Source organism: Muntiacus reevesi, chromosome 7, assembly GCF_963930625.1.
Source record: "Muntiacus reevesi chromosome 7, mMunRee1.1, whole genome shotgun sequence".
NCBI lineage: Eukaryota > Metazoa > Chordata > Mammalia > Artiodactyla > Cervidae > Muntiacus > Muntiacus reevesi.
This window is the reverse complement of record NC_089255.1, coordinates 88,731,838-88,759,631: the sequence shown is the minus strand read 5'-3', so window position 1 is coordinate 88,759,631 and position 27,794 is coordinate 88,731,838. Positions and strand designations below refer to the sequence as shown.

Below are 27,794 nucleotides of genomic sequence, written 5' to 3'. Positions count from 1 at the left end.
ATCTTCAGAGGGTACCAAGCACCAATATAGAGGAGGCCTGAGCAAATTTATATGCAGAGAAAAAAAACTTGAGTAAAAAAAAGAAAGGTCTGCAGTGTCAGAATGATGGGACAAATACATTTGATCTTAGTCAAAAGGCCAAGAAGCAATTGATGGGGGAAATAAAAGGCTGATAATGGAATTTTCAGAAAGACACTAAATATTTTCAAGTATCTTTGGAAATAATTGTTTGACAATTACATTCTAGTTCCTATTATATGCTGGCTTTTGTGCAAGGTGCTCTGGCATCATTAATCAAGGGGACATGCTCCACCATCTCTGAGATTATATAGTCCAGTCTAGAAGACACAGACAAGACAATATACAACTAAAATGGAGTGACAGAATGAGGAAACATACAGTGCTGAATTAGGTCTATGTAATCTAGACTTGAGAAAAGTCTAGAAACTAATACCTAATTTATATCGTAAAGTTGATAGCATAAGATCTATATCTGTTTTCCTTAAGACACTGTCTCCATCACCCTACACAGCCCCTGAGATAATAAAATATCTGTAGAATGAATAATCTAGAAACTGAAAGATTGAGGCTGCCTGGAAGTCTATATAATCCAAAAAGCCTTCCCTGTATAACCACCTATAAATTCGGGGTAATACATAACGATTCTTTCAGTGGATAGATAAACTCCCCTGGTATCAAGAGAGAATGACAAACAGAATGGGAAGCCTCATGAGTGCTCTAGAAACAGGAAAGTGATAATGGGGAGAGAACGGCCAGACTCATTAACCTGGGAGCTTGGCTTTTAATGCTGACACTGTCCTAAGAGCAGATCTTGGCACAAGTGAAGGGCACAGTTAGAATTAAGATGCTGCTCTAATATTAATGTTGGCAACATAAGATGGCTATACACTTAGTAAAAAATGTGAGCCAGAAAAGATCAGTGCATTTGCCAGGGTTTGTATATCTCCTGCACACATTCTATATTAAAAATACTCTTGAGAGGCTGGAATGCACCTACCCACAGATGTAGGTGTTTGAGTTAGCATTCAAACAGCTGCCTGCTTGAGGCATCACCCAAGCAGTGAAAGTAACACAAATATGGACCTGAGTGATGAAATCCCTGCCACTGCTGAGACAATCCAATGCAGAGCTCTTGATAAAATGTGTCCAGCTCATAGCCCACACTGCACAAGACTCTCAGTGACAGCTCTGCTGAAGGTCAGCTTATAATCCAAAATTTAAAAATAAGGTTACAATGCACCATGAAAGAGCTAGGAGACCATACAAATAGCAAATTGAGACCTCAAGAATTTCAGAAAATGGAGCAATTTCATAGTGGCAATAAAATAAGTTTGTTTAAAATAATTCAAAACATAAAAGATGTAACCAAACCACAAAAAGAACAGAGCGACCTTAAAAAAGAACAGATGATTGTAATATAACAGACGTGAAAAATATATGTAAGAATACTGAATGGATTAAACAGGAAAGTAGTCAGCAGAAGAACAGTGAAATGGAAGACAAAGCTATGAAAATTAGACAAGACATAGCACAAACATATCACTTGGGAAACATTAAACAGAAGCTAAGACAGAAGAATGGAAGATGGATGATCCAACATACATCTAAGAGGGCTTACAGAAGGAAAAAATGGAGAAAATGAGGAGAGATAATATTAAAGAGACAATGTTTGATAACTCTCATTTAAAATAGGATGAGTTCAAAACAAACAAATAAAAAATAGCTACACACATTCTAGTAAAACTGTTGACCATCAAAGACAACGAGGGACAACGAGACCTTAAAAGCAAACAGAAGTCACAGATAAAAAAAAATTGTGAGAAGAACGACAATAGACTGTGGGCAGATTTCTAATACCAACAATAGAAGGCAGAAGACAATAGAATTATACCTTGACCTATAGTTGGGAAGGAAGGAAAAGATAGGCTAAGGGTAGGGCTTTCACTGTTTCTATTACATTTTATTTATTCAAAGTATAAAATATAAAGGACAGAGCTGAAGCAAATAAGGTCAAGTGTTAACTTCTGGTTAATCTTGATAATAATACATAGCTATCTGCATTGCTAAATTTTGTCCTTTTATATATACAAATTATAATTTTAAAAAGTAAAGGATGAGTAAGAGTTAATCAGAAGAAAAACAGGAGTGCAGATAAAGAATGTTCCAGTAAAAAGAAATAGCCTATGCAAAAAATGTTCAGGAGCAGCAGCGTGCATACACATTCTAGAATATAAAAATAATGAAAAGTGGTTGAAATAACAGAAGCGACTGAAATGGAGGGAAACTCTTAAGAGATCTTCCTGAAAAGAGAAGAGGGCCAGATCGCACAGGTTTCACAAACCATGTAAAAGAGTCTGGAATTTCCCCTGAGAGCACTGGAAGGCAATAATGTATTTTAAACAGGGAATGGAGACCCCACCCTAGAACATTTTAGATTTATCACTCTGACTGCTGTGTTTAATAAAGACAAAAGAATCTCCATTTATAATGTTCAGGTGGAAAACAACAGTGGTAGTGTGAATTTGCATGGCAATAACACAAATGAAATGGAGACAGATCCAAGAGATATTTACATTGATAATGAATATGGATTTGACAGTAGGGATGTGTGAAAAGACAGTATCAAAGATACTATTATATGGAGTTCATTTTGAGCATCTGGGTAAATGGTGATCCACTCACTGAAATAAGCAGACAGAGTGTTTTGGCTAAGAAGATAATGAGGTCACTTTTGGAAATACTAAATTTGGAAATACTAAATACAGTAGGATATCTAACAGGTATTTAGATGATACAGATCTAATGCTCAGAAAATAGACCCACCCCAAAGATCTGAAATTGCAATTCACTAGCTTGCTTCTTGGAAGAAAAGCTATGACAAACCTAGGTAGCATATCAAAATACAGAGAAATCACTTTGCCTACAAAGTATGGTCAAAGCTATGGTTTTTCCAGTAGTCATGTAAGGATGTGAGAGCTGGACCATAAAGAAGGCTGGGGGCTGAAGAACTGATGCTTTTGAACTGTGGTGTTTGAGAAGACTCTTGAGAGTCCCTTGGACTACAAGGAGATCCAACCAGGCCATCCTAAAGGAAATCAATCCTAAATATTCATTGGAAGGACAGGTACTGAAGCTGAAGCTCCAATACTTCGGCCACCTGATGCGAAGAACTGACTCATTTGAAAAGACCCTGATGCTGGGAAAGATTGAAGGCAGGAGGAGAAGGGACGACAGAGGATGAGATGGTTGGATGGCATCCCTGACTCAATGGACATGAATTTGAGCACTCTCCAGGAGATAGCAAAGGACAGGGAAGCCTGGTGTGCTGCAGTTTATGAGGTCACAGAGAGGCAGACACAAGTTAGCGACTGAACAAGCATCTCATTCGATATGCGAATTGGAGTGGACCAGATAGGGGAAGTGAGGTCTGAGAAGAGAACTTAATAAATGACAGCGTTTGAGTGATGAGTAGAAAAAGAGAGGCTTGTAAAGAAAGCCAAGGATGTACAAACAGAAAAAATGAAAGAGGAAAATGAATGCGGCAGTCATGGAGACAGACCACTCCAGTCACCCTGGAAGAAACAGCTTTTGCTTCAGTTGTCAAGAGGCAATTAACTGCCAGCCTCCAGCTACAGCGCGTGCGGGATTTGTCACAGGGGTTGAACCAACACTGCTGTGCTTTCCCTGGGAAGCCCAGAGCCAGAGAACCCACCCTTTCCACCAAACATGGGACTCCTCCAGCCGGCAGTGTTCACTCAAGAGCTCCTCGTGGGAATAAAACCATCTCATCAATTGCCAGGAGCCCGTCTTTGTCACTGGCCACCCCAGAACTAGCATAAATGGAACATTAACAGAGACTCCATCCCAATGCCATAGACCCCCCCCCCTACCACCCACTTATCAAGGCTGATCTGGCTACTACAAACAGTGGAAGTTCAATTGGTTATTAAAAGAAATCAATGTGGCATTATTACTTTATAGCACCACATGCCCACTCGGTGACAAGTAATCACACTGAGCCCTTTCTTCCTAGAAGGACCAGTGGTTTATTGTCATAAGAGTGGACATTATTGGTCACTATTCACCTTTCCTGCCTCGAGAGCCTCACCACTATCTGAGAGATTTCAAAGGGTCTGATCCACAGGCATAGAATCTCATACAACAGAGCATCTGACCACGAGACCTGCTTCAGAGAGGAGGAGACAGGGGGCGGGGGAGCAGTGAACCCATGTCACGGGATCCACCGGCCATATCAAGCATCATATCATCTAGAAATAATTGATTTTACAGAACAGTGGAATAGCTTTCCAAAGGCACAACTGGAGTGTCCTCTGCCATGATGGAGTACCATTATGCAGGTTGCATATTAGGATATCGTGTCCCATTAGGATACTGTGTCTCCCAACTGGTTCAACATCTCAGTATCTGCCCTCACTACGCAATGGCAGCCCGACCTTCAGGGATGATCAGAGAGCCACTCTGAGGCACCAGGCAAGCAGAGTGTGAAGTGGGGGAATCCAAGGGTGATGTCATCACTGACAAATGCTACCAAACTTCAGTCCAGGGAAGGCTCTAAAAATGTCCACTGAATTTCACAACCAAGGTTGTAGGTGTCTTTGGCAAGGAAATTTTTCAGTTGAGTAATGGGGGCAGAAGCCAGATTGCACTAAGCTAAAGAGTGAATGGGAAGTAAAACTATCAAGAGAGCGGCTTGAGAAAACCATGACTGCTCTGCTGTGAAGGGAAGGAGACCAGGAAGTAAGAGTGGTAGATGGACAAAGATGTAAGAACTAGAGAGGAATGTTTTTTCGAAGATAGAGACTCAAGTGTGTTTAGATAACAGTGGAAAGAATCTGGGAAAGCAAGAGAGAGGGGGAAAGTCTAGGATGAAGAGACCAGCAGGCAAAGGAAACAGGAGGAAAGATTCCTTTTCCTTTGTTGTACGAGTGGAGGAGGTAAGGATGGACGTGGATGCTTTTAAATTAAGGACTTGCTGTTGCTTTTTGTAGCCAAATTCCCCCAACCTCCTTATAAGATCCATCTGTGTTCCCGAATATTTTTTAAGTATGGTGGTGGTGGTAGTAGTTTAGTCGCTAAGTCGTGTCTGACTCTTGCGACCCCATGGACTGTAGCCCACCAGGCTCCTCTGTCCATGGGATTCTCCAGGCAAGAACACTGGAGTGGGTTGCCCTTCCTTCTCCATTTGATAAGCATAACCCCCTGTATTCTTACTCCGCTGAAGAAGAAAGAGCGTTCTTGAGAAATGAAGAGCCCCCTGTACACTTCAACAGTTACTTCCCTGGTCTTCCCACCAGTTCTTCAAGGTAGGACAGAGCCATTCCTTGGCTTCCATTTCACAAACAGTGAGACACAGAAAGATTAAGTGCCTTGCTGAAAGGTTCACAACTCACTGAAGGTCCCCTGACTTCTGATCTCCATTTCTGTTGACCATGCTGACTGTAGTCTTGTCACATAGTCTTTTTTTTTTTTTTTTTTTTAAATTTTATTTTATTAGTTGGAGGCCAATTACTTCACAACATTTCAGTGGGTTTTGTACATTGACACGAATCAGCCATTGAGTTACACGTATTCCCCATCCTGATCCCCCCTCCCACCTCCCTCTCCACCCGACTCCTCTGGGTCCTCCCAGTGCACCAGGTAGTCTTACAAGCATTTCCTTACTGCATGGACACCTCCATCCTCTACTCTTCACGATGACTTTTAGCTGACACAGCTTTAACCACGATATTTTCCCCTCCCTCCTTTTCTATTGACATTGAAGATATTGGATACAGTATACAAAGAAAGCATAGCCCCTCCAGGTCCTTTTATTTATGTATTTATTTTTTTTGGTCATGAGATACACACTTTGTATAAATTGCTGTTTCTAAAGAGTAAAAGGGGGATGTCCCTGGTGGTCCAGGGGTTAAGAATCCACCTTGCACAGCAGGGGTGCAGGTTCGATCCCTGATTGGGTAGCTAAGACCCCATATGCTGCAGACCAACTGAGCCGGTGCATCGTATGCTGCAGCTGGGACCAGCCAAATATATACAAATATAACAACAACAACAAACAAGTAAAATGAACCAGAACATCCACTGTCACACAGAACCGAGTCAGACCAAAACCTTCATGGATTCTTCCATGCTTCGTAGAGCACATTTCAGAACTTCTGGCTTTGTTGTTTTAGATTCCAGGGATTGAGGATGGTTTTGAAATGGCAACTTGGTTATGCTACATAAGAAGGCCAGTCAAGCATTAAATAGGGGCATCTGGAGAGTCTGGAAATACTAACAGTTCTTTTTAGCCAAACTCTGACACAGAACAGATAAACCTTTGTTAGAGATTTACAAGCCGTATTGGGACAGAGACCCTCCTGGCTAGAATCGTGGTCACTTTACGCTCCTCACAGTAACTCCTAGGGGATGAATAGCTCTGGAAGAAGATAAGAAATCTTGTAAATCTGGAGAATGCCCCTTTTGCACAGCGCACACGTGTTTTTGCTCTTCTTAATAAAGCTGCACAGCCCTCAAGCTGAACAGCTGGTGGATGGTCCCTGCATGGAAGCTTGACCTTCCCAAGTCACTGTCATGCCCACATTGAGGGTTAAATCAGGCTGGATCTCACAGCCTCTCGGACCCACTACTGCTGCGGTGAAAACAGATAACGTGTGATCCAGGCTTTGCTCTGGTTTACCAGGTACTGCACATGCACACCACCGGCATGACCTCACGCGATCCTCACAGCCACTCCATGATGTGTGTGGGGCTGGCACACTTTGCTAGCTTGTGCATCGAATGAGTTGAGCAAATAGTCTCCCTCCCAGTGAGCGGGTGGAGAGCTAGGTTCATTGATGCATTTATGCCTGTGCTGGGTCTTCATCGCTGCCTGTACACTTTCTCTAGTTGCGGCAGGCGGGAGCTATTCTCTAGTTGCGGTGCACAGGCTTTGAATTGCAGAGGCTTCTCCTGTTGCAGAGCATGGGATCTAGGCATGTGGACTCAGCAGTCATGGTGCGCAGGCTTAGCTGCCCAGGGGCATGTGGGATCTTAGTTCCCAGACCAGGGATTGAACCCATGTCCCCCACACTGGCGGGCGGATTTCTAACTGCTGGACCACCAGGGAAATCCCTGGAGAGTGAGGATTTGACCACATACCTTCTGCCTCCAAGTCCAGAGTGGGTTGGGAAGAAACAGCTGAGAAGTAAAGTCTGGTAAACATAAGAGGAAGAATAATTTGCTTCTCTCATATAACCTTTTTTATTCTCATCAAGTTGTCTTTCTTGGCATATTGGTTAAATGTTTAATGGAGGTAGAAATATGATTATAAGAAACACCATTACAAAGGGGGTATTGTTTGAGTTCTGCAGTTTCCCTATAACAAAGAAAAGTCCTTAGCATAAATCCTGGCTCTTAAAAGAGTGAGAGTTTTGGATAATGGCTCATGCATTGCTATTAAGTCACCTCTTTGTACAAGTGTGGACTGAGATTACCATAAGATCCGGAGGGACAAGAACTCGGTGTTCCTCGCCCAACTGGCTAGAAATAGTCTCACTCGCGGGACGGGTATTCTTTTTTTTTTTTTTACTATGAATTCCTTTTATTTTTATTTATTTTTATTTTTTATTATTATTATTTTATTTATTTATTTATTTTTCAGTGGGTTTTGTCATACATTGATATGAATCAGCCATAGAGTTACATGTATTCCCCATCCCGGTCCCCCCTCCCGCCTCCCTCTCCACCCGATTCCTCTGGGTCTTCCCAGCCCACCAGGCCCGAGCACTTGACTCATGCATCCCACCTGGGCTGGTGGTCTGTTTCACCACAGATAATATACATGCTGTTCTTTCGAAACATCCCACCCTCACCTTCTCCCACAGAGTTCAAAAGTCTGTTCTGTACTTCTGTGTCTCTTCTTCTGCCCTGCATATAGGGCCATCGTTACCATCTTTCTAAATTCCGTATATATGTGTTAGTATGCTGTAATGTTCTTTATCTTTCTGGCTTACTTCACTCTGTATAATGGGCTCCAGTTTCATCCATCTCATTAGAACTGATTCAAATGAATTCTTTTTAATGGCTGAGTAATATTCCATGATGTATATGTACCACAGCTTCCTTATCTATTCATCTGCTGCTGGGCATCTAGGTTGCTTCCATGTCCTGGCTATTATAAACAGTGCTGCGATGAACATTGGGGTGCATGTGTCTCTTTCAGATCTGGATTCCTCAGTGTGTATGCCCAGAAGTGGTATTGCTGGGTCATATGGTAGTTCTATTTCCAGTTTTTAAAGAAATCTCCACACTGTTTTCCATAGTGGCTGTACTAGTTTGCATTCCCACCAACAGTGTAAGAGGGTTCCCTTTTCTCCACACCCTCTCCAGCATTTATTGCTTGTAGACTTTTCAAGAAACAAGAAAAAAGCCAAATAAATAACCTAACTCTACACCTAAAGCAATTAGAGAAGGAAGAAATGAAGAACCCCAGGGTTAGCAGAAGGAAAGAAATCTTAAAAATTAGGGCAGAAATAAATGCAAAAGAAACTAAAGAGACCATAGCAAAAATCAACAAAGCTAAAAGCTGGTTTTTTGAAAAAATAAACAAAATTGACAAACCATTTGCAAGACTCATTAAGAAACAAAGAGAGAAGAACCAAATTAACAAAATAAAAAATGAAAAGGGTGAGATCACAACAGACAACACTGAAATCCAAAGAATCATAAGAGACTACTACCAGCAGCTCTATGCCAATAAAATGGACAACTTGGATGAAATGGACAAATTCTTAGAAAAGTATAACTTTCCAAAACTGAACCAGGAAGAAATAGAAGATCTTAACAGAACCATCACAAGCAAGGAAATTGAAACTGTAATAAAAAATCTTCCAGCAAACAAAAGCCCAGGACCAGATGGCTTCACAGCTGAATTCTACCAAAAGTTTAGAGAAGAGCTAACACCTATCTTACTCAAACTCTTCCAGAAAATTGCAGATGAAGGTAAACTTCCAAACTCATTCTATGAGGCCACCATCACCCTAATTCCAAAACCAGACAAAGATGCCACAAAAAAAGAAAACTACAGGCCAATATCACTGATGAACATAGATGCAAAAATCCTTAACAAAATTCTAGCAAACAGAATCCAACAACATATTTAAAAAATCCTACACCATGACCAAGTGGGCTTTATCCCAGGAATGCAAGGATTCTTTAATATCCGCAAATCAATCAACGTAATACACCACATTAACAATTTGGAAGATAAAAACCATATGATTATCTCAATAGATGCAGAGAAAGCCTTTGACAAAATTCAATACTCATTTATGATTAAAACTCTCCAGAAAGCAGGAATAGAAGGAACATACCTCAACATAATAAAAGCTATATATGACAAACCCACAGCAAGCATCACCCTCAATGGTGAAAAATTGAAAGCATTTCCTCTGAAATCAGGAACAAGACAAGGATGCCCACTCTCACCACTACTATTCAACATAGTGTTGGAAGTTTTGGCCACAGTAATCAGAGCAGAAAAAGACGTAAAAGGAATCCAGATAGGAAAAGAAGAAGTGAAACTCTCGCTGTTTGCAGATGACATGATCCTCTACATAGAAAACCCTAAAGACTCTTCCAGAAAATTACTAGAGCTAATCAATGAATATAGTAAAGTTGCAGGATATAAAATTAACACACAGAAATCCCTTGCATTCCTATATACTAACAATGAAAAAACAGAAAGAGAAATTAAGGAAACAATACCATTCACCATTGCAACAAAAAGAATAAAATACTTAGGAGTATATCTACCTAAAGAAACAAAAGACCTATACACAGAAAACTATAAAACATCGATGAAAGAAATCAAAGAGGACACAAACAGATGGAGAAACATACCGTGTTCATGGATTGGAAGAATCAATATTGTCAAAATGGCTATTCTACCCAAGGCAATCTATAGATTCAATGCAATCCCTATCAAGTTACCAACGGTATTTTTCACAGAACTAGAACAAATAATTTCACAATTTGTATGGAAATACAAAAAACCTCAAATAGCCAAAGTAATCTTGAGAAAGAAGAATGGAACTGGAGGAATCAACCTGCCTGACTTCAGACTCTACTACAAAGCCACAGTCATCAAGACAGTATGGTACTGGCACAAAGACAGAAATATAGATCAATGGAACAGAATAGAAAGCCCAGAGATAAATCCACGAAGCTATGGACACCTTATCTTTGACAAAGGAGGCAAGGATATACAATGGAAAAAAGACAATCTCTTTAACAAGTGGTGCTGGGAAAACTGGTCAACCACTTGTAAAAGAATGAAACTAGAACACTTTCTAACACCATACACAAAAATAAACTCAAAATGGATTAAAGATCTAAATGTAAGACCAGAAACTATAAAACTCCTAGAGGAGAACATAGGCAAAACGCTCTCCGACATAAATCACAGCAAGATCTTCTATGACCCACCTCCCAGAATATTGGAAATAAAAGTAAAAATAAACAAATGGGACCTAATGAAAATTAAAAGCTTTTGCACAACAAAGGAAACTATAAGTAAGGTGAAAAGACAGCCCTCAGATTGGGAGAAAATAATAGCAAATGAGGAAACAGACAAAGGATTAATCTCAAAAATATACAAGCAACTCCTGAAGCTCAATTCCAGAAAAATAAATGACCCAATCAAAAAATGGGCCAAAGAATTAAACAGACATTTCTCCAAAGAAGACATTCAGATGGCTAACAAACACATGAAAAGATGCTCCACATCACTCATTATCAGAGAAATGCAAATCAAAACCACAATGAGGTACCATTACACGCCAGTCAGGATGGCTGCTATCCAAAAGGGACGGGTATTCTTAAGATCTTTTGACATGGGAAAGTAGTTCTGAAGCTCTAAGCCTCTGAGAATAAGTTTGTGTACGATTCTGGTGCTCGGATCATTATATCTAAGGTGCAAGGCATTTGGACAAGGAGTGGGGAAGCCCTTTATACCGGTGAGTCAGAAATGAACATGTCCAAAAAACTCTGAAAGGAAACAAAGCGTGGCTTTCTACACCTGCATCCCCAGCCCCAACCCAGGCCACTTGTCTGATCACCCACGTTCTTTCCGTCCCAGCAACGCTGATGGAACATGCAAACATTATATTCAGTAAAAGAAGCCAGACACAAAGGTCACATGTTGTATGATTCCATTTACATAATATGTTTGGAAAAGGTAAATCCATCCCTAGAGACAGAGAGCAAATTAATGGTTGGCAGAGGCTATGGACAGGGCAGGAATAGGGGTTGATCAGTACAGATTGCTTTGAGAGATGATGAGAGTTTGGAACTAGAGGTCATGGCCATAAACATTACGAATGCACTAAATACCACTAAAAGGTGCACTGTATGAATTTCACATCAATGAAGGCAGGTGGGGGGAGGGGAGGGGACAGAAAAGGACCAGATTAAGGACATTAACCACAGGATAGTAGAGAGAGCCTTGGATTTAGAGTTAGGAGACCTGCGTTTGAATACTCTTTTTCACTTATACGTGTTGTGACATAAAAGATAAGAGAGGTGACATTTCTTAAGTCTCCAATTCCTCATCTAAAGTGGAGTCAAACAACTACCTCACATGGCTACCATGAGTCCTAAATGAGATACAGTATTTGAAAACACATAGTGTTGGACTGGACACGGAGTTGACATACAGAACATCACGTAACACAAGAAAACAATGTAACAGTGATGGGCTTTTTAAGGCAGGACAGGAAACCCACTGAATTCATACTATAGCTCAAACTCTTACGGCAGGTAACTTGGATTAATAAACCATAGTAGATAAAAATCTTGACTATTTTCAGAAATCTTCTCTGAAGGACTAGATGTTTTTGAAACTTAAGTTTTCTGGCACTGAGGCATTAATTTAACCCTAAAAATGACTGTTATGGCCAATTCTTCACGCTATGGCTGTGTTTGAATTATATCAAGTTACTCTATCTCATCAATTTAAGATGCACATTAAAAAGAAAACTTTAATATCTGTGAAACCAGGAGTCCACTGATCAAAAGAGAGGCTGGTTCACCCTAAGGAAATTTCTACAGTGCCACCCTAGAGGTGATTCTCAACCCCAGAGGACAAGATGCCTCCTTCTATGGATGCCAACCAGTGCCAATACAACGGACATAAATGAAACGTCCATGGTGATAGGGATTAAAGCCAAAGAAGGGCTCCTTCTCATCAAAGCTAGTCAAGATACCGCTTCTGTCAATGCCTGACCTGCCGACAGCAGAGCCTCATGCTGGACCATTAATAAGGCAAATTCGCTCAGAAAACAGCCAGTCATTTGCTGGCAGTTTGGTTACACTGGACCCTTTCCCTATTATAGAAAGTAGTGATTCATTTATAAAAGAATCTTTAAGTTGGATTTGGGTTTGCCTTCCCTGCTCTCAATGCCTCCACCAGGGCCACTATTCAAGGGCTTATAAAATTCTTGATCTACCACTATGAAAGCCTGCACAATACTGAACAAGCAACTGGTACAACGCTGCATCACAACATTCAACCAAGAGACACATTTCACGACTGAGAAGGCACAACAAAGAGAACACGACTGCCACCCACGAATTCTACCGTGTAACTCATCGGGCAGAAGCGGACTGCCTAATAAAATGAGAGGCTGACCCATCACGGGCTCAGCTAGGTGAGGGACAGGGAGGCCTGGCGTGCTGCAGTCCATGGGGTTGCAAAGAGTCAGACATGACAGAGCAACTGAACAACAAGGTCGCAACTCGGAGGCTGAGTCCTGCGTGGTTGAGGACCTGACCTAATGAAGCACACACACACACACTGAACCAGCAGCAGCTGTATGCTATTGTGTTCTTTAAAGCTAGAATACCTGGGTCTGAAGAGCTAGGGCTGTTGCCAGGATTGGCCCTTCTTGCCATCACCATAGTGACCTACTTCCGGAATTGGAACTTCTCAATTCCTGCCAGATTAGAGGTCCTAGTTCCTGGATGGACAGATTACTTCCATCAAGTAAAATACAGTGATCCTGATGCTATAATAATCATCTGGGCATTTGGGCTCCTCACCCCAGTGGATAAATAAGAAAATAAAGGATTTTCTCTACTGATGGGGATAATAGAACTGTGAGAAGCAAGGTGGCTGCTACACACTGCATTGGCAGCTGCAAGGAGTAGGTCTAGAACCCTGGAATTTCACTGGGACGTATCTTGGTTCTTCTGTGGCCAATGATAATTGTGAATGAGAAAAGGCGGTGATTATAGTTGATAAGGGCAAGGCAACTAAGGGTTTAGAACCCTTGGAGGTGCAAGTCTGGGTCTTTCCACCAGCCCTTCGCCCCAGCCAGCCTCGCCCTTTTCCTCTATGGGTGAGAGAAATCTAGAATTGGAGTTGCAGAGAGATGACAATTATCAATTATAAACTTGGGATCAACAGCAACAGAGACTTCCGCTCGTGTCAGAAACCCTCTTGCATTGTTTTTGTAAAGACTGTCTTAAAGGGAGTTCAGTGACTGATTGGACTTGTATCTCCCTCTCTCTCAGGAAAGAAGTAAGTATCTTGTTTGAACAAAACTGAAGATCATATATTTCAGTCTGGGAGCAGGATATGATGGAAAACTCTGAGTGGTACAGAGTGAACTACACTGGAGACCTCTTATACATCACTTGAGATCCTCTCAGCCTCCTTTTCTAGCGATGCTGCAGCCAAGAGTTCATGCAGAAGTCAACTAGCTTCCCCCAGGCGCACCGTGACAGTAACGCATCTCAGCTCTGTATCACACTCCTCTCTCCTTCCACCCCGGGCCTTTTCTGTTAATATAATACCTGGAAACCCTTTTATCATCCATGCACAAGAAACCCAGAAGCTTGGTGAGTTAAACACCCTGACCTACAGGGGATTTTTTTTTCCCTTGTAATTTGGAAGGGTTTGAAAATCCTTACTATCTTCCTATGATTCAGAAAACAAAACAAATAAATATTCTATACACACACACACACACACACACACACACACACACACACACACATATATATATATGTGTGTGTATAGGTTTCTCTGGTGGCTCAGGAAAGAAGCAGTAAAGAATCCACCTGCCAATGCAGGAAACACAGGCTAGATCCCTGGATTGGGAAGATCCCCTGGATAGGGCAATGGATAAAGGAAAGGATAGCTTTTAAAAATCTTTTTTTCTCTCTTTTTAACAATCTGACTCTCAAATTCGAGCAATCTGCTTCTTTTGAAAAATCTTAAGCAAATAATCTAGGCTTTCCAGGGGGCACCAGTGGTAAAGGACCCCCCTGCTAATACAGGAGACATAAGGGACACGGGTTTGATCCCTGGGTCGGGAAGATCCCCTGGAGGAGGGCACAACAACCCACCCCAGTGCTCTTGCCCGGAGAATCCCATGGACAGAGGAGCCTGGCGGGCTACAGTCCACGGGGTCACAAAAGAGTCAGACACAACTAAGCGACTAAACAACAACAAAATGTGTGTCTGTATACATAATAATGACATATATAAGTACAACAATGATCTGCTCCTCTATAATTGCTCTAATCTCTTTTCCTACAACCCACTCTCCTTCAGCCCCATTTTTCTCCTTGCTACTTCTTAAACATCCTATGCATGTTCTTCTCACGTCCCCCATGACTCTGGGTCCCTGCATGTATTCAGAATCTTTGCTCCCCTAGATATCAGCCTGGCTTAAGTTTTTTTTGTTTTTTTTTTTTTACCTTCTGTTCTTTATCTAAATGTCACCTTCTCAATGGGGCCTTCTCTGACCATTTAAAATGTAACTTCCAGCATTCCTTCTCCCTCTTCCTTAATTTTTCTCCATTACACTAATCACCACCTGACATTCTATGTGTTTTCCTTTTTTATTTATTAACTTGTTTTTGATGACTACTTTTCCTGCTAGAATATAAGATCAAGATATTATATATCTCCAATGCCTAGAGTGGTACTTGCATATAAAAAGTGATCGGTGGAAAAAGAAAGGAAGGAAGAATAACTAACTAGAATGAAATGCCATTTATCCCTAAGTAAGATTTCTGGCTATCTCAAATCTCTGGAGCGTGTCCATGAAGCCAGAAATAACTGAAAAGGATGCTGAGAGGGAAACCAAGCGGTCACCCAGCCCACTGAGGACTTTGCAGCGGGAAAGCCTCCCAGTTACCCTCTCCCTTTAAAGTCTGTTTATTCACATGTCCACCTCCTTTCCCCAAAGTTAGCCTTCTAGTTTCTCAGCTCACAAAAAGACTGAAATAACAAAATATAAGTAGCACCTGGAAATAAGAAGAGGCAATTTCAATCTCCTAACTGGAGTTGAGCAATCATGATAACACTCGGGTGTGGGTAAAATTAAGCTAATGCTTGCAAAATGTAAGCCAAGAGCTTCGTGTATCATATAAATACAGGGATTGTGTTTTTGAAAGAAAAAATTGGGACACAGTGAGCTCTTTCCAGGTGCAAAATGGGTGTGGGGAGTTTAGTTAAGATGACGATGAAGTATTTGAATTTCTGGACTATTCTGATGGTAAAAAATCTAGGGCATATTTATATGTCACTACATGTAAGGCAGTAACATTTATAAGATGCTTGGAAAATCACAAATGCCTGCTTGTAATTTTAAGAAGAGAATTGTTTTGAACATTTCTGGAACACCCTAAATGTCCTTAAAGATTCATACAAAAATGAAGCAAAGTAAGTAGTGTCTGACATCTAAATAGAACCTTTTGAAATCCAATGTGTAGCTTTGAACAAATGGTACCACTTTGCTCATACTTGAAATTCTCTTCAATGATTTTAATTGCAGTAAATAAAGGCCACAGATGAAAGAAACACACTGACCAGCTTCAGTGAAAATGGAAACAGGGTCAGTGTGGAGGATTTAATGTCAGATATGAGGCCTAGACTCTTGTAAAATCTTGTTTTAAACTATTGAAGAATAACCACATTCAGTGAACTTCTAGCCTATTCAAAGGACAGGCTAAGTGTGAGGCATAAGAAAGTAACCATAATAACGTATTCTGGAGAAATATATCACCTCCAAATGTCAGTAAGTTTTAAAATATATATATATTGCAGTATTCTTTGCAGTAAAACATTTATAACAAAAAGAGTTATAGTTAACACCAAATATATACTTAGGGTCACATAAAAATCCCAAATTATCCCCAAACAGAATTGCTATGGTAATTTGGCTATTTGTCTTATTTGAACTCAGCCTGTTGGAACGCATAAGAGATTGCCCTTGCAATTCCAATGTAAAATGTTTTATTGAGTAATTTATTTCAACCTGTGATTTAAGTTGAAAAGAAAATTATTTTTTGTACTGAGTTGACTTGTCAGTGCCTCCTATGAGCCAATAACTGTTCTCAGCATTTTATACACATATATACAGAGGGGGAACACTGTGCTTCAGTGGAAAATTATGCATTGATTCAGAGCACATTCTTCTAAGATTCTGAGTGTGATTCAACAAGAGCTATTTTACAACTCTGTAGGTTGTAGATAACTGACAACAGTGCAAAATAATTTTGTCTGTAGACACACAAATTCTGTCTGTTAGAGCTTTATTTGACTCCACAGAGGAAGTTAGTTTTGCCACCAAAAGTGGGAGAGGGGACCCTCCTCCCTCTTCTCACCCCCAGCAGCTAGGACATGAGCAGGTAGCCTCTGCCAGACAATCAGCAGCTCTCATACCGGATATCACTCTCTGGCTGGCGATTCAAAGAGGCAGGGACAGCTGGGAAATGACTGATGGGGGCACATGGAGAGTGTCGTGGGTTTACAACCGGGGGCTAGCACTAGAGACGTCCTGTGGTTGTGACTGTGGTCTTGGCCGTGGAGTGGTTCCCACCAGATGGTTGGCGGTGGCTCCCACTTCCTGCCCGCCGTGGGCCTTCACCTATTTTCAAAGCCTGATTGTACAATGATTCTGTAAATTATAGGTAATTCTTTCAAAATATTTCTGTTCTCCCTAAGCTAGACAGAGTGGGTTTTCTATTACTTACCAGTAAAAACCTCGAGTGTACCCACACACAGAGAATAACAGAATAAATCGTGGAGCCTGGAGGCGTGGGGTGATGCTGCCTTTAGAAGACATAAAGTATTGGTCCTTGTGCGGGTGCCGAAGCAGAGGGCTTCGCTTTAGATTGGGAACCGAATGTTATTCAGGTTATGACCACTAACTGGGACTAAAAGAATTGTGCAATGTAGACTTAATGCACATGCCCCTGAGTGTAGAACAGGTGTGCCTTGAAGATACTTGAGATTATTTTGGGTGGAGTGTCCACGCGGCATGAAATGATAGTGAATCACACAGGGAGGAAGTGATTCCCTTTTCCGTTGTCTTTCCGTCCTCCTCATATCAAGAGGACACCATGGAGGATTGGTATCTCCTTGTTATTTCTTGAGCACTTATTACTGTTCCTTTATAACAAAGAGAAAGCAGCCCGAGGCTCACCCCATTCACAGACAATAGTACTGAGCTGGGATAGAATTACATTTTGTTTTTGCGGTATTCAGTTTTCTGGTTACCTACTGTTTAGAGCAAGTCATGCTAATTTCCAGTGAGAGTCACAACATAAGCCTTCTAAACAGGTTTCTTTCAGTTTAAGAGGTGAGTCAGCCTAAAAATATTGAGTAAATAACATCACAGGCAGAGCATAGACAGGCCACACAGCTGAAGATGGTGAGTTACTGTCTTCTCTTTAGAAAACGCCGGGATAGGGCACTCATTAGAGCCGCAGACCCAGAATGCAGATGACTAAAAACTGAAGCAGAATTCAGAAACAACAGGCCACAAAGCTCCTCCAGAAACCTGACTGAAGGCCGACAAGTACGTGACAGACAATCCATTATGCCACTGAAGCGCTGGACTCTGGAAAAGACAGAGCGGGTGGAAGCAGTGACTGTCCCCATCACAGAACGAAAAGCAGGGGGGTCAACAGGGCAAGGCCAGGCAAAGCAGCATTTTCCCGAGGAAAAATCCACACAAGCCTAGAACCGACCTCCAGCCCCATCCACCTCCTCATCCAGAGAAGGGATGGTCCGGGACACGTAGGAGTAGCAGACGGCAGCTCTCTGAATGAAAGTGGTGGGTCAACCTTGCTCTCCTGGGCGTTAAGGTAATAAGATCTACAGTTATACATCAACATTTAAGTCCTGAATTTTATGCTGCTTGCTTCATTTAAGTTCCTTCAGTCAATTGGGAGGAGTAAGTTTTTTCAAACCACCTGGACATCAAAGGTTCTAGAATGTTCCACCAGGGGAGTAGGCATGTCAGCTGCCTCTCACTAGTCACCTAGTGAGAACCACTGCTACAAAGGGAGGGTATCGTGCCCTCTGGGGCTGCGGTGAAGTGGAGGAAATGATCTAGAACCACTGCTTCGGTGACAACACAGATGGTGTAACTCCCGCCCAGACCACCCGGCAGGTGTGTGGATGGTGAGCAAAGAGGCCATGTCTTTACCTTTCAGGACCACACTAAGTGGCTAGAAGACAGCTTCAGGAAAAACTGCTCTTGGCACCAGGGTAATTTGCAACATGGCTAAGCAGTGGTTAATTAGCATCTACGTTTGAAAGGGGGTTACCACCAGATTAGGTTTTTAATGACAAGGATCTGGTCGGTTCCACCCGGGAATGCCTTCTACGATAAAACTTGGACGTGGCCTTTCTTTTCTGCCCTCCCTCCCATCTCCTGTCCCTTCCTTTCTTCCTCCTTTCTTCCTTGCTTTCTTTCCTTCCTAATTTCCTATTTTCTGAGCGACTGCATACTTCTCAGGCCACCAGCCTCCGAGGTTATGTGTGGCTTGCTGGACATCTCAAACTTTCAGACTTCTTTCTCCAAAGCCTCACGCCCACACTGAGCAGAAAGAGCTGGCGGGGTGAGACCCGCTTTCCACCACCGACGGGGGCTGCGGGGCGTAGCTCTGTGGTGGTCCACACCCTGGCACCACCGCTTCCCAGCTCTGTGACACCGCGCCAAGCGCTTCATCGCTCTTGTGCCTCAGATTTCTCATCTATATGAGAGTGACAGAGTCACCTGCTCGGCTGCACTGTGAGGATTCAGCGGGCGAGGAGGCATAAAGGACTGGGCTGGGAGCTGCCCATAGAGTTCTCTACAGTCAGTGTTGAGTTTTGTGTATTTGACTTCTCTGATAAGCTTGCCTTTCACAAAAGAGTTCTACTGCCCTCCAAAGATTTAAAAATCATTCTGCTGCTTTTGCCCAGGGTTGCAGTCACTGTTTACATGAGCAAACCATTTACCCCATGCTTTTCATCCATTTTCTCTTCTCCGTCTCATGATAACATCAATCTTCAGAAGGGCTCCCCTCCTGCCCTGCTTCCTGCCATCTTCCCATCATTTTGAAGGTCTGACTCTCCCCACCACTGTCTTTATCAGTGAGTCAGTGGGTTCAGACGGATGGGTCTCATCGCAGACTATTCTTATCGCAACACAGGCATCAGAGAGAACCCGACGGAACCCTCTCTTCTGACCTGAAGGAAATGTGCGTCCTCCCACGTAACTTATTTCACTTGATTATACCCTTAGCCACAGAAGGAGAAAGAGACGTGTCTTCTGACTCCAATTCCGTTGCTCCTTCTCCGACATTACCTTTCTCCTCATCGTTTGGAGGGAAGAGAACAGAATGACTCCCACTTCCCTTCCGCAGCCAGAGCCACCCTGCTCTTCAATGGCTCTTGAAACTGCTCCCTTGAAAGAAACTTCTGAAGACCTTATGCCTCTGGTCTCCATTCCCCCCCCCACACAGCAGACAATCTGAGACCAGCGTATCTGTTTGTTCATTCATTCACCTAACAAGCTTTAGTTTTTTCAGCATTAAAGTAGTTCTGTGTTGAATGGGGCTTCCCTGGTGTCTTAGTGGTCAAGAATCTGCTTGCCAAGCAGGAGATGGGGGTTTGATCCCTGGGTTGGGAAGATCCCCTGGTGAAGGAAATGGCAACCCACTCCAGTATTCTTGCCTGCAGAATCCCATGCATGGAGGAGCCTGGGTGAGCTATAGTCTGTGGGGTCACAAAAGACTCAGATGTGACTTAGCAACTAAACAACAACAAGGGCTGAAAGGCAGGGTCCCTGGGTTAGACAAGTTCATGTTCTGCTAAGACAGGCACTCAAAGAGATAACGAGTTACAGAAAACCCGTGTGTTGGGGTGAGGCCGGAGTTCACGCATAGGGGGGATGCTATCGGGGGGACAGAGCTCACTGAGCCTGGACTCGTGGACCAGGAGAGGCTTCCCAAAGGGAGTTAACCCCCAGTCTGGACCTTGGAGGAGGAATCAGCCAGATGATGAAAAGGGAAAAGTCGCTATAGGCAGAGGGACTAGAATGTGAAAGGAAAGGCAAAAGCAGCCTGTGGGAGCAAAGAACTTGAGGGAAAGTTCCAGAAATTCTGCTCAGTAGCAGAAACTCTTTCCACCTCTGACGTGTGACAGACTATGAGCCATGAGGTTTGCAAGACTGGACTAGGTCTCAAAGGATCTTGTAGGCTCTACAAAAGAACTTTATCACGGGAGCCGCAAGGAGTCAAGGCAAGGGGTCCATCAAAACATTGAGATGCTAAGAACAGCTTTTCTTCTGGGGTGGCAGCATGAGCAATGAAGCAATACTTGGAGGCTGCACAGAAGTATATACTGGTGCTGAAATGTTCATAACCTACCTAACTGCTGGAGGGAATTTTAAACACAATTTCACCATAGCTTTCCATTTATCTACCTGTGCTTACTGACCCTAACTGGGCTTAACCAGTTAAGTAAATAGGAAAACAAGATTGTTTTTACTATTCTTTCTTACCATTCTGTTTCTGATCACCCAAAAAAAGTCTTCTTCCCTTGATTACAATCATCTTCTCAATTGTCATTGATTTAAATGTGTCTTAAGGAACAACGGGCTTCCCAGGTGGCTCAGACAGGAAAGAATCTGCCTGCAATGTAGGAGAACTGGCTTTGATTCCTGGGTCGGGGAGATCCCTTGGAGAAGGGCATGGCAACCCACCCCAGTATTCTGGCCTGAAGAATTCCATGGTCAGAGGAGCCTGAAGAGCTACAGTCCATGGGGTCCCAAAGAGTTGGACACGACTGAGCGACTGACACTTTTACACACAAAGCTTATTTAACATTAAGCTTCTAATTTGGTAACATTTAACATGCAGATAAAAATATATTATTTGAAATTTCATCTCTTTATATCTCTACCGTGCTTATCCAAAAGGAGGTTTTTGGATACACTGCATAAGTGGGTGTGGCTTCCCAGGTGGCTCAGTGGTAAAGAATCTGCCTGCCAATGCAGGAGACCGGGGTTTGATCCCTGGGTTGAGAAGATCCCCTGGAGAAGGAAATGGTAACCCACTTCACTATTCCTGCCTGGAAAATTCCATGGACAGAGGAGCCTGGCGGGCTATAGTCCATGAGGTTGCAAAAGAGCTGGACACAACTCAGTGACTAAACAGCAGCAAGAAGAAGCAGGTAGTTAATGATTGAGCAAGTAACGCATACACTTCATACAAAGGATAAAGGATACTCCATTTGGGCAGGTGTTACATCTGTAGATTCAACTAACCCTGGATTGAATGTACTCAACGGTGGGGTAGAGGGCATTCCAGAAAGTTCCAAAAAGCATAACTTGAATATTCCCCACACTGGCAACTATTAACACAGCATTTATATTGTATTTAACATTATTTACATAGCATTTAGACTGTAATAGGTTTTACAAGTAATCTAGAGGTGTTCTAAAGCATACAGGAGGATGTGCGTAGGTGATAAGCACTACACTTGAATATCCTTGGATTTTAGTATACACAGGGATCCTGGAGCCAATGGTCATGGATGCCGAAGGACGACTGTAGTTTAAAAAGAGCCCTGATCAAATTCTGTCAACTATTTGATGAATCAAGAAACCTCCCAAGATAACTTCTCATTTAGAAAGACTATAAAAATTGAAACACTTTTTTTTTTGCAAGTTTTCATCACCCAAAATAAAATAAAAAAGATCAATTCTTGAGTTGTCATCAATCTCGTTTACATTTTAAGTAAAATTGAGGTCCTGGCTCAGGCAAAGTGCAGAAAAGCAACTCTCTTAGAAACGACAGCTGTCACTTTTCATCTTGTACTAAAGTTTTGTTAACTTTTTATGCATTGCGATTAACTGGGGTATCCCCAACCCCACGTTTGGCAGACGGAGTGTTTACCCACTACACACACACACACACACACACACACGCCCTCTGGCCTGTTCTCAAGCTCTTTTTATGCACTTCCAGCCTTCTTCCCCAGCTGCCTGGGACCCTGGGCCCCCCTCTCCTCCCAGGTACTCACAGGGTCTGCGTGCTGGGGGGCAAGCTAGGGATGCGCTGGATCTCCTTGCAGGTGACTCTGAAGTCGTCCTCCTGGCGGCATTCGCAGGGCGGAGACGGACACCTCTGCCCCCCGAGGCTGCTGGGCAGGGCCAGAAGCAGCGCCAGCCGCAGGAGGGGCGTCGGCCGCATCGTCCTCGGGGCCCCAGGCTACCTCTGCGTGCTCCGCGATCGCCTCCCTCTCATCCCTCTGCGCCTCGGGCTCCTCGGGGCCGGGAGAGACGGCGCGGGGCGGGAGGGAGGAGGGCTCGACGGGGCTGTGACTTCAGCACCAAGCCGGAGGCTGGAGAGGGCACCGAAGAGGCTCTTAAGGGCTCCGTCGCCCTGGCAACCCTGCGCCCAAACCAGCTCCCCGCGCCCCCAGCCTCGTCTGTTCCCTGCCTCCCTCTGCCCTGCAACCTGCCCCCACGCGCTCCAAAAACCCTGGTTTGGACTGCCCCTCCTTTGCTGGTCTCGAAACCCAACGGGTCACCCTATTTTCCCGTGCGGGGCTCGGTCCCCAGGGAACTGCCTCTCGGGATCCACGCGCACGCACCCTCTTTATCCGGACAAAGTTCCAGGGGAACGAACTGCCCTCCCGGGGAGGACCGGGTCCCGCAGAACTTCAGCTCTCTCTGGCCCAGGGCGCCTCTGCCCGAGGGTCCGAGGCGGGCACGCGTGGCCGGCCAGCCCACGATGCGGCCGGGGCGCGCCTCTCGCGCAGGATCCTCGCGGGTCCCGCGGGGCGCTCGCCGACACGCGTGCAGATCGCCGCGCGGGCTGGCCTGGCGGCCCCGGCTCTCAGCGTGGCGCTCGGCCGGGCAGGCGCTGGACTCTGGCGCCACCTGGTGGGCAGACCGGGGGACGGCGGAAACCAGTTCAGTTCAGTCGCTCAGTCTTGTCCCACTCTTTGCCACCCCATGGATTGCAGCACACCAGGCCTCCCTGTCCATCACCAACTCCCAGAGCTTGCTCAAACTCATGTCCATCGAGTTGGTTATGCCATCCAACCATCTCATCCTCTGTCGTCCCCTTCTCCTCCCGCCTTCAATCTTTCCCAGCATCAGGGTCTTTTCCAATGAGTCAGTACTTGGTATCAGGTGGCCAAAGTATTGGAGTTTCTGCTTCAGCATCAGTGCCCGTGGCTTAAACGGAAATCGTAATCCAATGCTGCGATGCTGGAGTTGAGTCCCACCTGATAAATTGCGATCTGCCCAGGAACTTTATCGACCCCATGGATCCCCCCAGAAGACGGGAAGAAAAGGAAGACTCAGTGGTCACACTGTTGTCTGTTTATCATTCTTCACGCAGTAACCAGCAAGATAATTAAAAATAGAAATCGGATTGTGCCTGTTTCTCTCTTAAAAGCTCTTCTGTTGCTTACTAATTCTTCTTGAGGTAAGAGGAATATCATCTTAGGTACTACATGCTTCCATTTATGTGAACTTCTGGGATTGAGGAGAAGCTATGGTGAAGGAAATCAGAACTAGGGTTAGGGGAGATTGGGAAAAGACAGGAGAGAACTTAGGGGGGTTATAGAAATTTTCTATATCTTGACAGGACATAGGTGGATGCATACATTTTCTAAAATTCACCAAACTGTTCAGTTTGAATATATGCATTTTAACTTTTGTAATGACTTTATTCATATTCCACCCAAACTGGGAACCAACCAAATGTCCTTCCAATAGGTAGTGTATAAACAGTAAGTGATATTAATACTTCCATATGATGAAATATTATTCCACAATCAAATGAAGAAATTTAAACATTTTTAAAGAAAATTAGATTTAAATTCTAAATCTTTAAGTTTAGATTCTTTCTTTATAGTCCACCTCTCACATCCATACATGACTACTGGAAAAATCATAGCTTTGACTAGATGGACTTTTTGGCAAAGTAATGTCTCTGCTTTTTAATATGCTGTCTAGGTTGGTCATAGCTTTTCTTCCATGGAGCAAGCATCTTTTAATTTCATGGCTGCAGTCACCATCTGCAGTAATTTTGGAGCCAAAAAACTAGTCTCTCACTCTTTCTATTGTTTCCCCATCTATTTGCCATGAAATGATAGGACCAGATGCCATGATCCTAGTTTTCTGAATGTTGAGTTTTAAGCCTACTCTTTCACTTTCATCAAGAGGCTCTTTAGTTCTTATTCTCTTTCTGTCATAAAGGTGGTGTCATCTGCATATCTGAGATTAATGATATTTCTTCTGGCAATCTTGATTCCAGCTTGTGCTTCATCCAGCCCGGCATTTTACATGATGTACTCTGCTGTCAGTTAAATAAGCAGGGTGACAATATATAGCTTTGATGTACTCCTTTCCCAATTTGGAACCAGTCTGTTGTTACACGTCTGGCTCTAACTATTCCTTCGTAACCTGCATAAAGATTTCTCAGGAGGCAGGTCAGGTGGTCTGGTATTCCCATCTCTTCCAGAATTTTCCACAGTTTGTTGTGATCCACACAGTCAAAGGCTTTGGCATCATCAATAAAGCAGAAGTAGATGTTTTTCTGGAATTCTCTTGCTTTTTCAATGATCCAATGGATGTTGGCAATTTGATCTCTGGTTCTTCTGCCTTGTCTAAATCCAGTTTGAACATGTGAAAGTTCTTGGTCCACGTACTATTGAAGCCTGGCTTGGAGGATTTTAAGCATTACTTTGAAGTGTGTGAGATGAGTGAAATCGTGCAGTAGTTTGAACATTCTCTGGCATTGCCTTTCTTGGGAATGGCATGAAAGCTGACCTTTTCTAGTCCTCTGGCCATTGCTACATTGTCCAAATTTGTTGGCATATTGAGTGCAGCACTTTCACAGCATCACCTTTTAGGATTTGAAATGGCTCACCTGGAGTTCCATCACCTTCACTAGCTTTGTTCGTAGTGATGCTTCCTCAGGCCCACTTGACTTCACATTCCAGGATGTCTGGCTCTAGGTAAATGATCACACCATTGTGATTATCTAGGTCATGAAGATCTTTTCTATATAGTTCTTCTGTGTGGTTTTGGCACCTCTTCTTAATATCTTCTGCTTCTGTTAGGTCCATACCATTTCTGTCCTTTATTGTGCCCATCTTTGCATGAAACGTTCCCTTGGTATTTCTAATTTTCTTGACGAGATCTCTAGTGTTTTCCAGTCTATTGTTTTCCTCTATTTCTTTGCACTGATCACCGAGGAAGGCTTTCTTATCTCTACTTGCTATTCTTTGGAACTCTGCATTCAGATGGGTATATCTTTTTCTCGTTTGCCTTTAGCTACTCTTCTTTCTCAGCTATTTGTAAGGCTTCCTCAGACCACCATTTTGCCTTTATGCACTGCTTTTTCTTGGGGAATATCTTGATCACTGCCTCCTGTACAATGACATGAACCTCTGTCCATAGTTCTTCAGGCACTCTGTCTATCAGATCTAATCCCTTGAATCTATTTGTCATAGCCACTGTATAATCGTAAGGGATTTGATTTAGGTCATACCTGAATGGTCTAGTGGTTTTCCCTACTTTCCTCAATTTAAGTCTGAGTTTTGCAGTAAGGAGTTCATGATCTGAGCCACAGTCAGCTCCCGGTCTTGTTTTTGCTGACTGTATAGAGCTTCTCCATCTTTGGCTGCAAAGAATATAATCAGTCTGATTTCAGTGTTGACCATCTGGTCATGTCCACATGTAGAGTCTTCTCTTGTGTTGTTGGAAGAGGGTGTTTGCTATGACCAGTGCGTTCCCTTAGCAAAACTCTATTAACCTTTGCCCTGCTTCATTTTGTACTCCAAGGCCAAATTTGCCTGTTACTCCAGGTGTTTCTTGACTTCCTACTCCCCTATAATGAAAAGGACATCTTTTGGGGTGTTAGTTCTAGAAGGTCTTGTAGGTCTTCAGAGAACCGTTTAACTTCAGCTTCTTCAGCACTATTGGTCGTGGCATAGACTTGGATTACCGTGATATTGAATGGTTTGCCTTGGAAACGAACAGAGATCATTCTGTCATTTTTGAGATTGCATCCAAGTACTGCATTTCAGACTTTTTTGTTGACTATGATGGCTACTCCATTTCTTCTAAGGGATTCTTGCCCACAGTAGTAGATATAAGGGTCATCTGAGTTAAATTCACCCATTCCAGTCCATTTTAGTTCACTGATTCCTAAAATGTCGACATTCACTCTTGTGATCACTTGTTTGACCACTTCCAATTTGCCTTGATTTATGGACCTAACATTCCAGGTTCCTATGTAGTATTGTCCTTTATAGCACCATCTTTACAGCATTGAACTTTACTACCATCACCAGTCACATCCACAACTGGGTGTTGTTTTTGCTTTGGCTCCATCCCTTCATTCTTTCTGGAGTTATTTCTCCACTGATCTCCAGTAGCATACTGGGCACCTACTGACCTGGGGAGTTCACCTTTCAGTGTCCTATCTTTTTGCCTTTTCATATTGTAAAGAACCATCTAGTAGATGTTTTAGACTTCCTGAGCCGTGTTGGATCTTTGCCACATCGTCTCCTCCTTCTTCCTTTTTATAGAACCCTCTAAAAATGTGAAAGTCTTTTTTAGCTTGTAGGCTATCTAGCAACAGGCCTTGGGCAGGGTTTGACCTAGAAGCCAAGTTTGCTGGTCTTTGTTTTCCCTGTTTTTCAAGAGCTGGCCCTTTTTTCACTTTGCTGGACCTGGAATGAGACAAGCCTATTATCACCTCTAGTCCTTTGTTATTGTCGAACTCTATGCCTGGAGCAATCTGTCCTCAGATCTTCTGTCTTGGTTTAAATATCACCTCCTTAGAAACTTTTCCCTGAAAATCCTGTCTCAGGTAATGATCCTCCCATCATATTACCTCACCAAAGCACTTATCTCTGGCTACTATTACTGACTAGTTTACTCATTCATTCCTGTCTTTTGCTGCTCTCCCATCATCATCCAAACGCAAGCTCCGTGAAAGCAGGAACTTTGCTGATTTTTTTTTTTTTTTTTTTTTTTGCCACTGTATCCTTAACATCAGGAACAATGCCTAGCACAGAGTTAGGAAATAATAATGTTAAATGAATGAAGAGTCAGTTCAGTTGCTCAGGTGTGTCTGACTCTTCGAGACCCCATGAACTGCAGCACGCCAGACCTCCCTGTCCATCACCAACTCCCGGAGCTTACTCAGAGTCATGTCCATAGAGTCAGTGATATCATCCAACCATCTCATCCTCTGTCATTCCCTTTCTCTTCCTGCCTTCAATCTTTCCCAGCATCAGGGTCTTTTCCAGTGAGTCAGTTCTTCGCATCAGGTGGCCAAAGTATTCAAGCTTCAGCATCAGCCCTTCCATTGAATATTCAGTGTTGATTTCCTTTAGGATGGATTGGTTGGATCTCCTTGTAGTCCAAGGGACTCCCACAGTTCAAAAGCATCAA

At 43.1% G+C, this 27,794-nt stretch overlaps 1 protein-coding gene across 2 annotated transcripts in view; it reads right to left on the bottom strand.

The window, feature by feature from the left end:
* The window catches only part of TSHR (thyroid stimulating hormone receptor), a 155,335-nt gene extending 132,772 nt beyond the window's left edge, over positions 1-22,563 (bottom strand). For both annotated transcript variants that reach the window (XM_065940784.1, XM_065940785.1), the window contains exon 1: positions 22,394-22,563. In XM_065940784.1, coding sequence (XP_065796856.1) covers positions 22,394-22,563 — 170 coding nt within the window. The remainder of the gene's footprint in view (positions 1-22,393) is intronic.
* Positions 22,564-27,794: the final 5,231 nt, after the last annotated feature.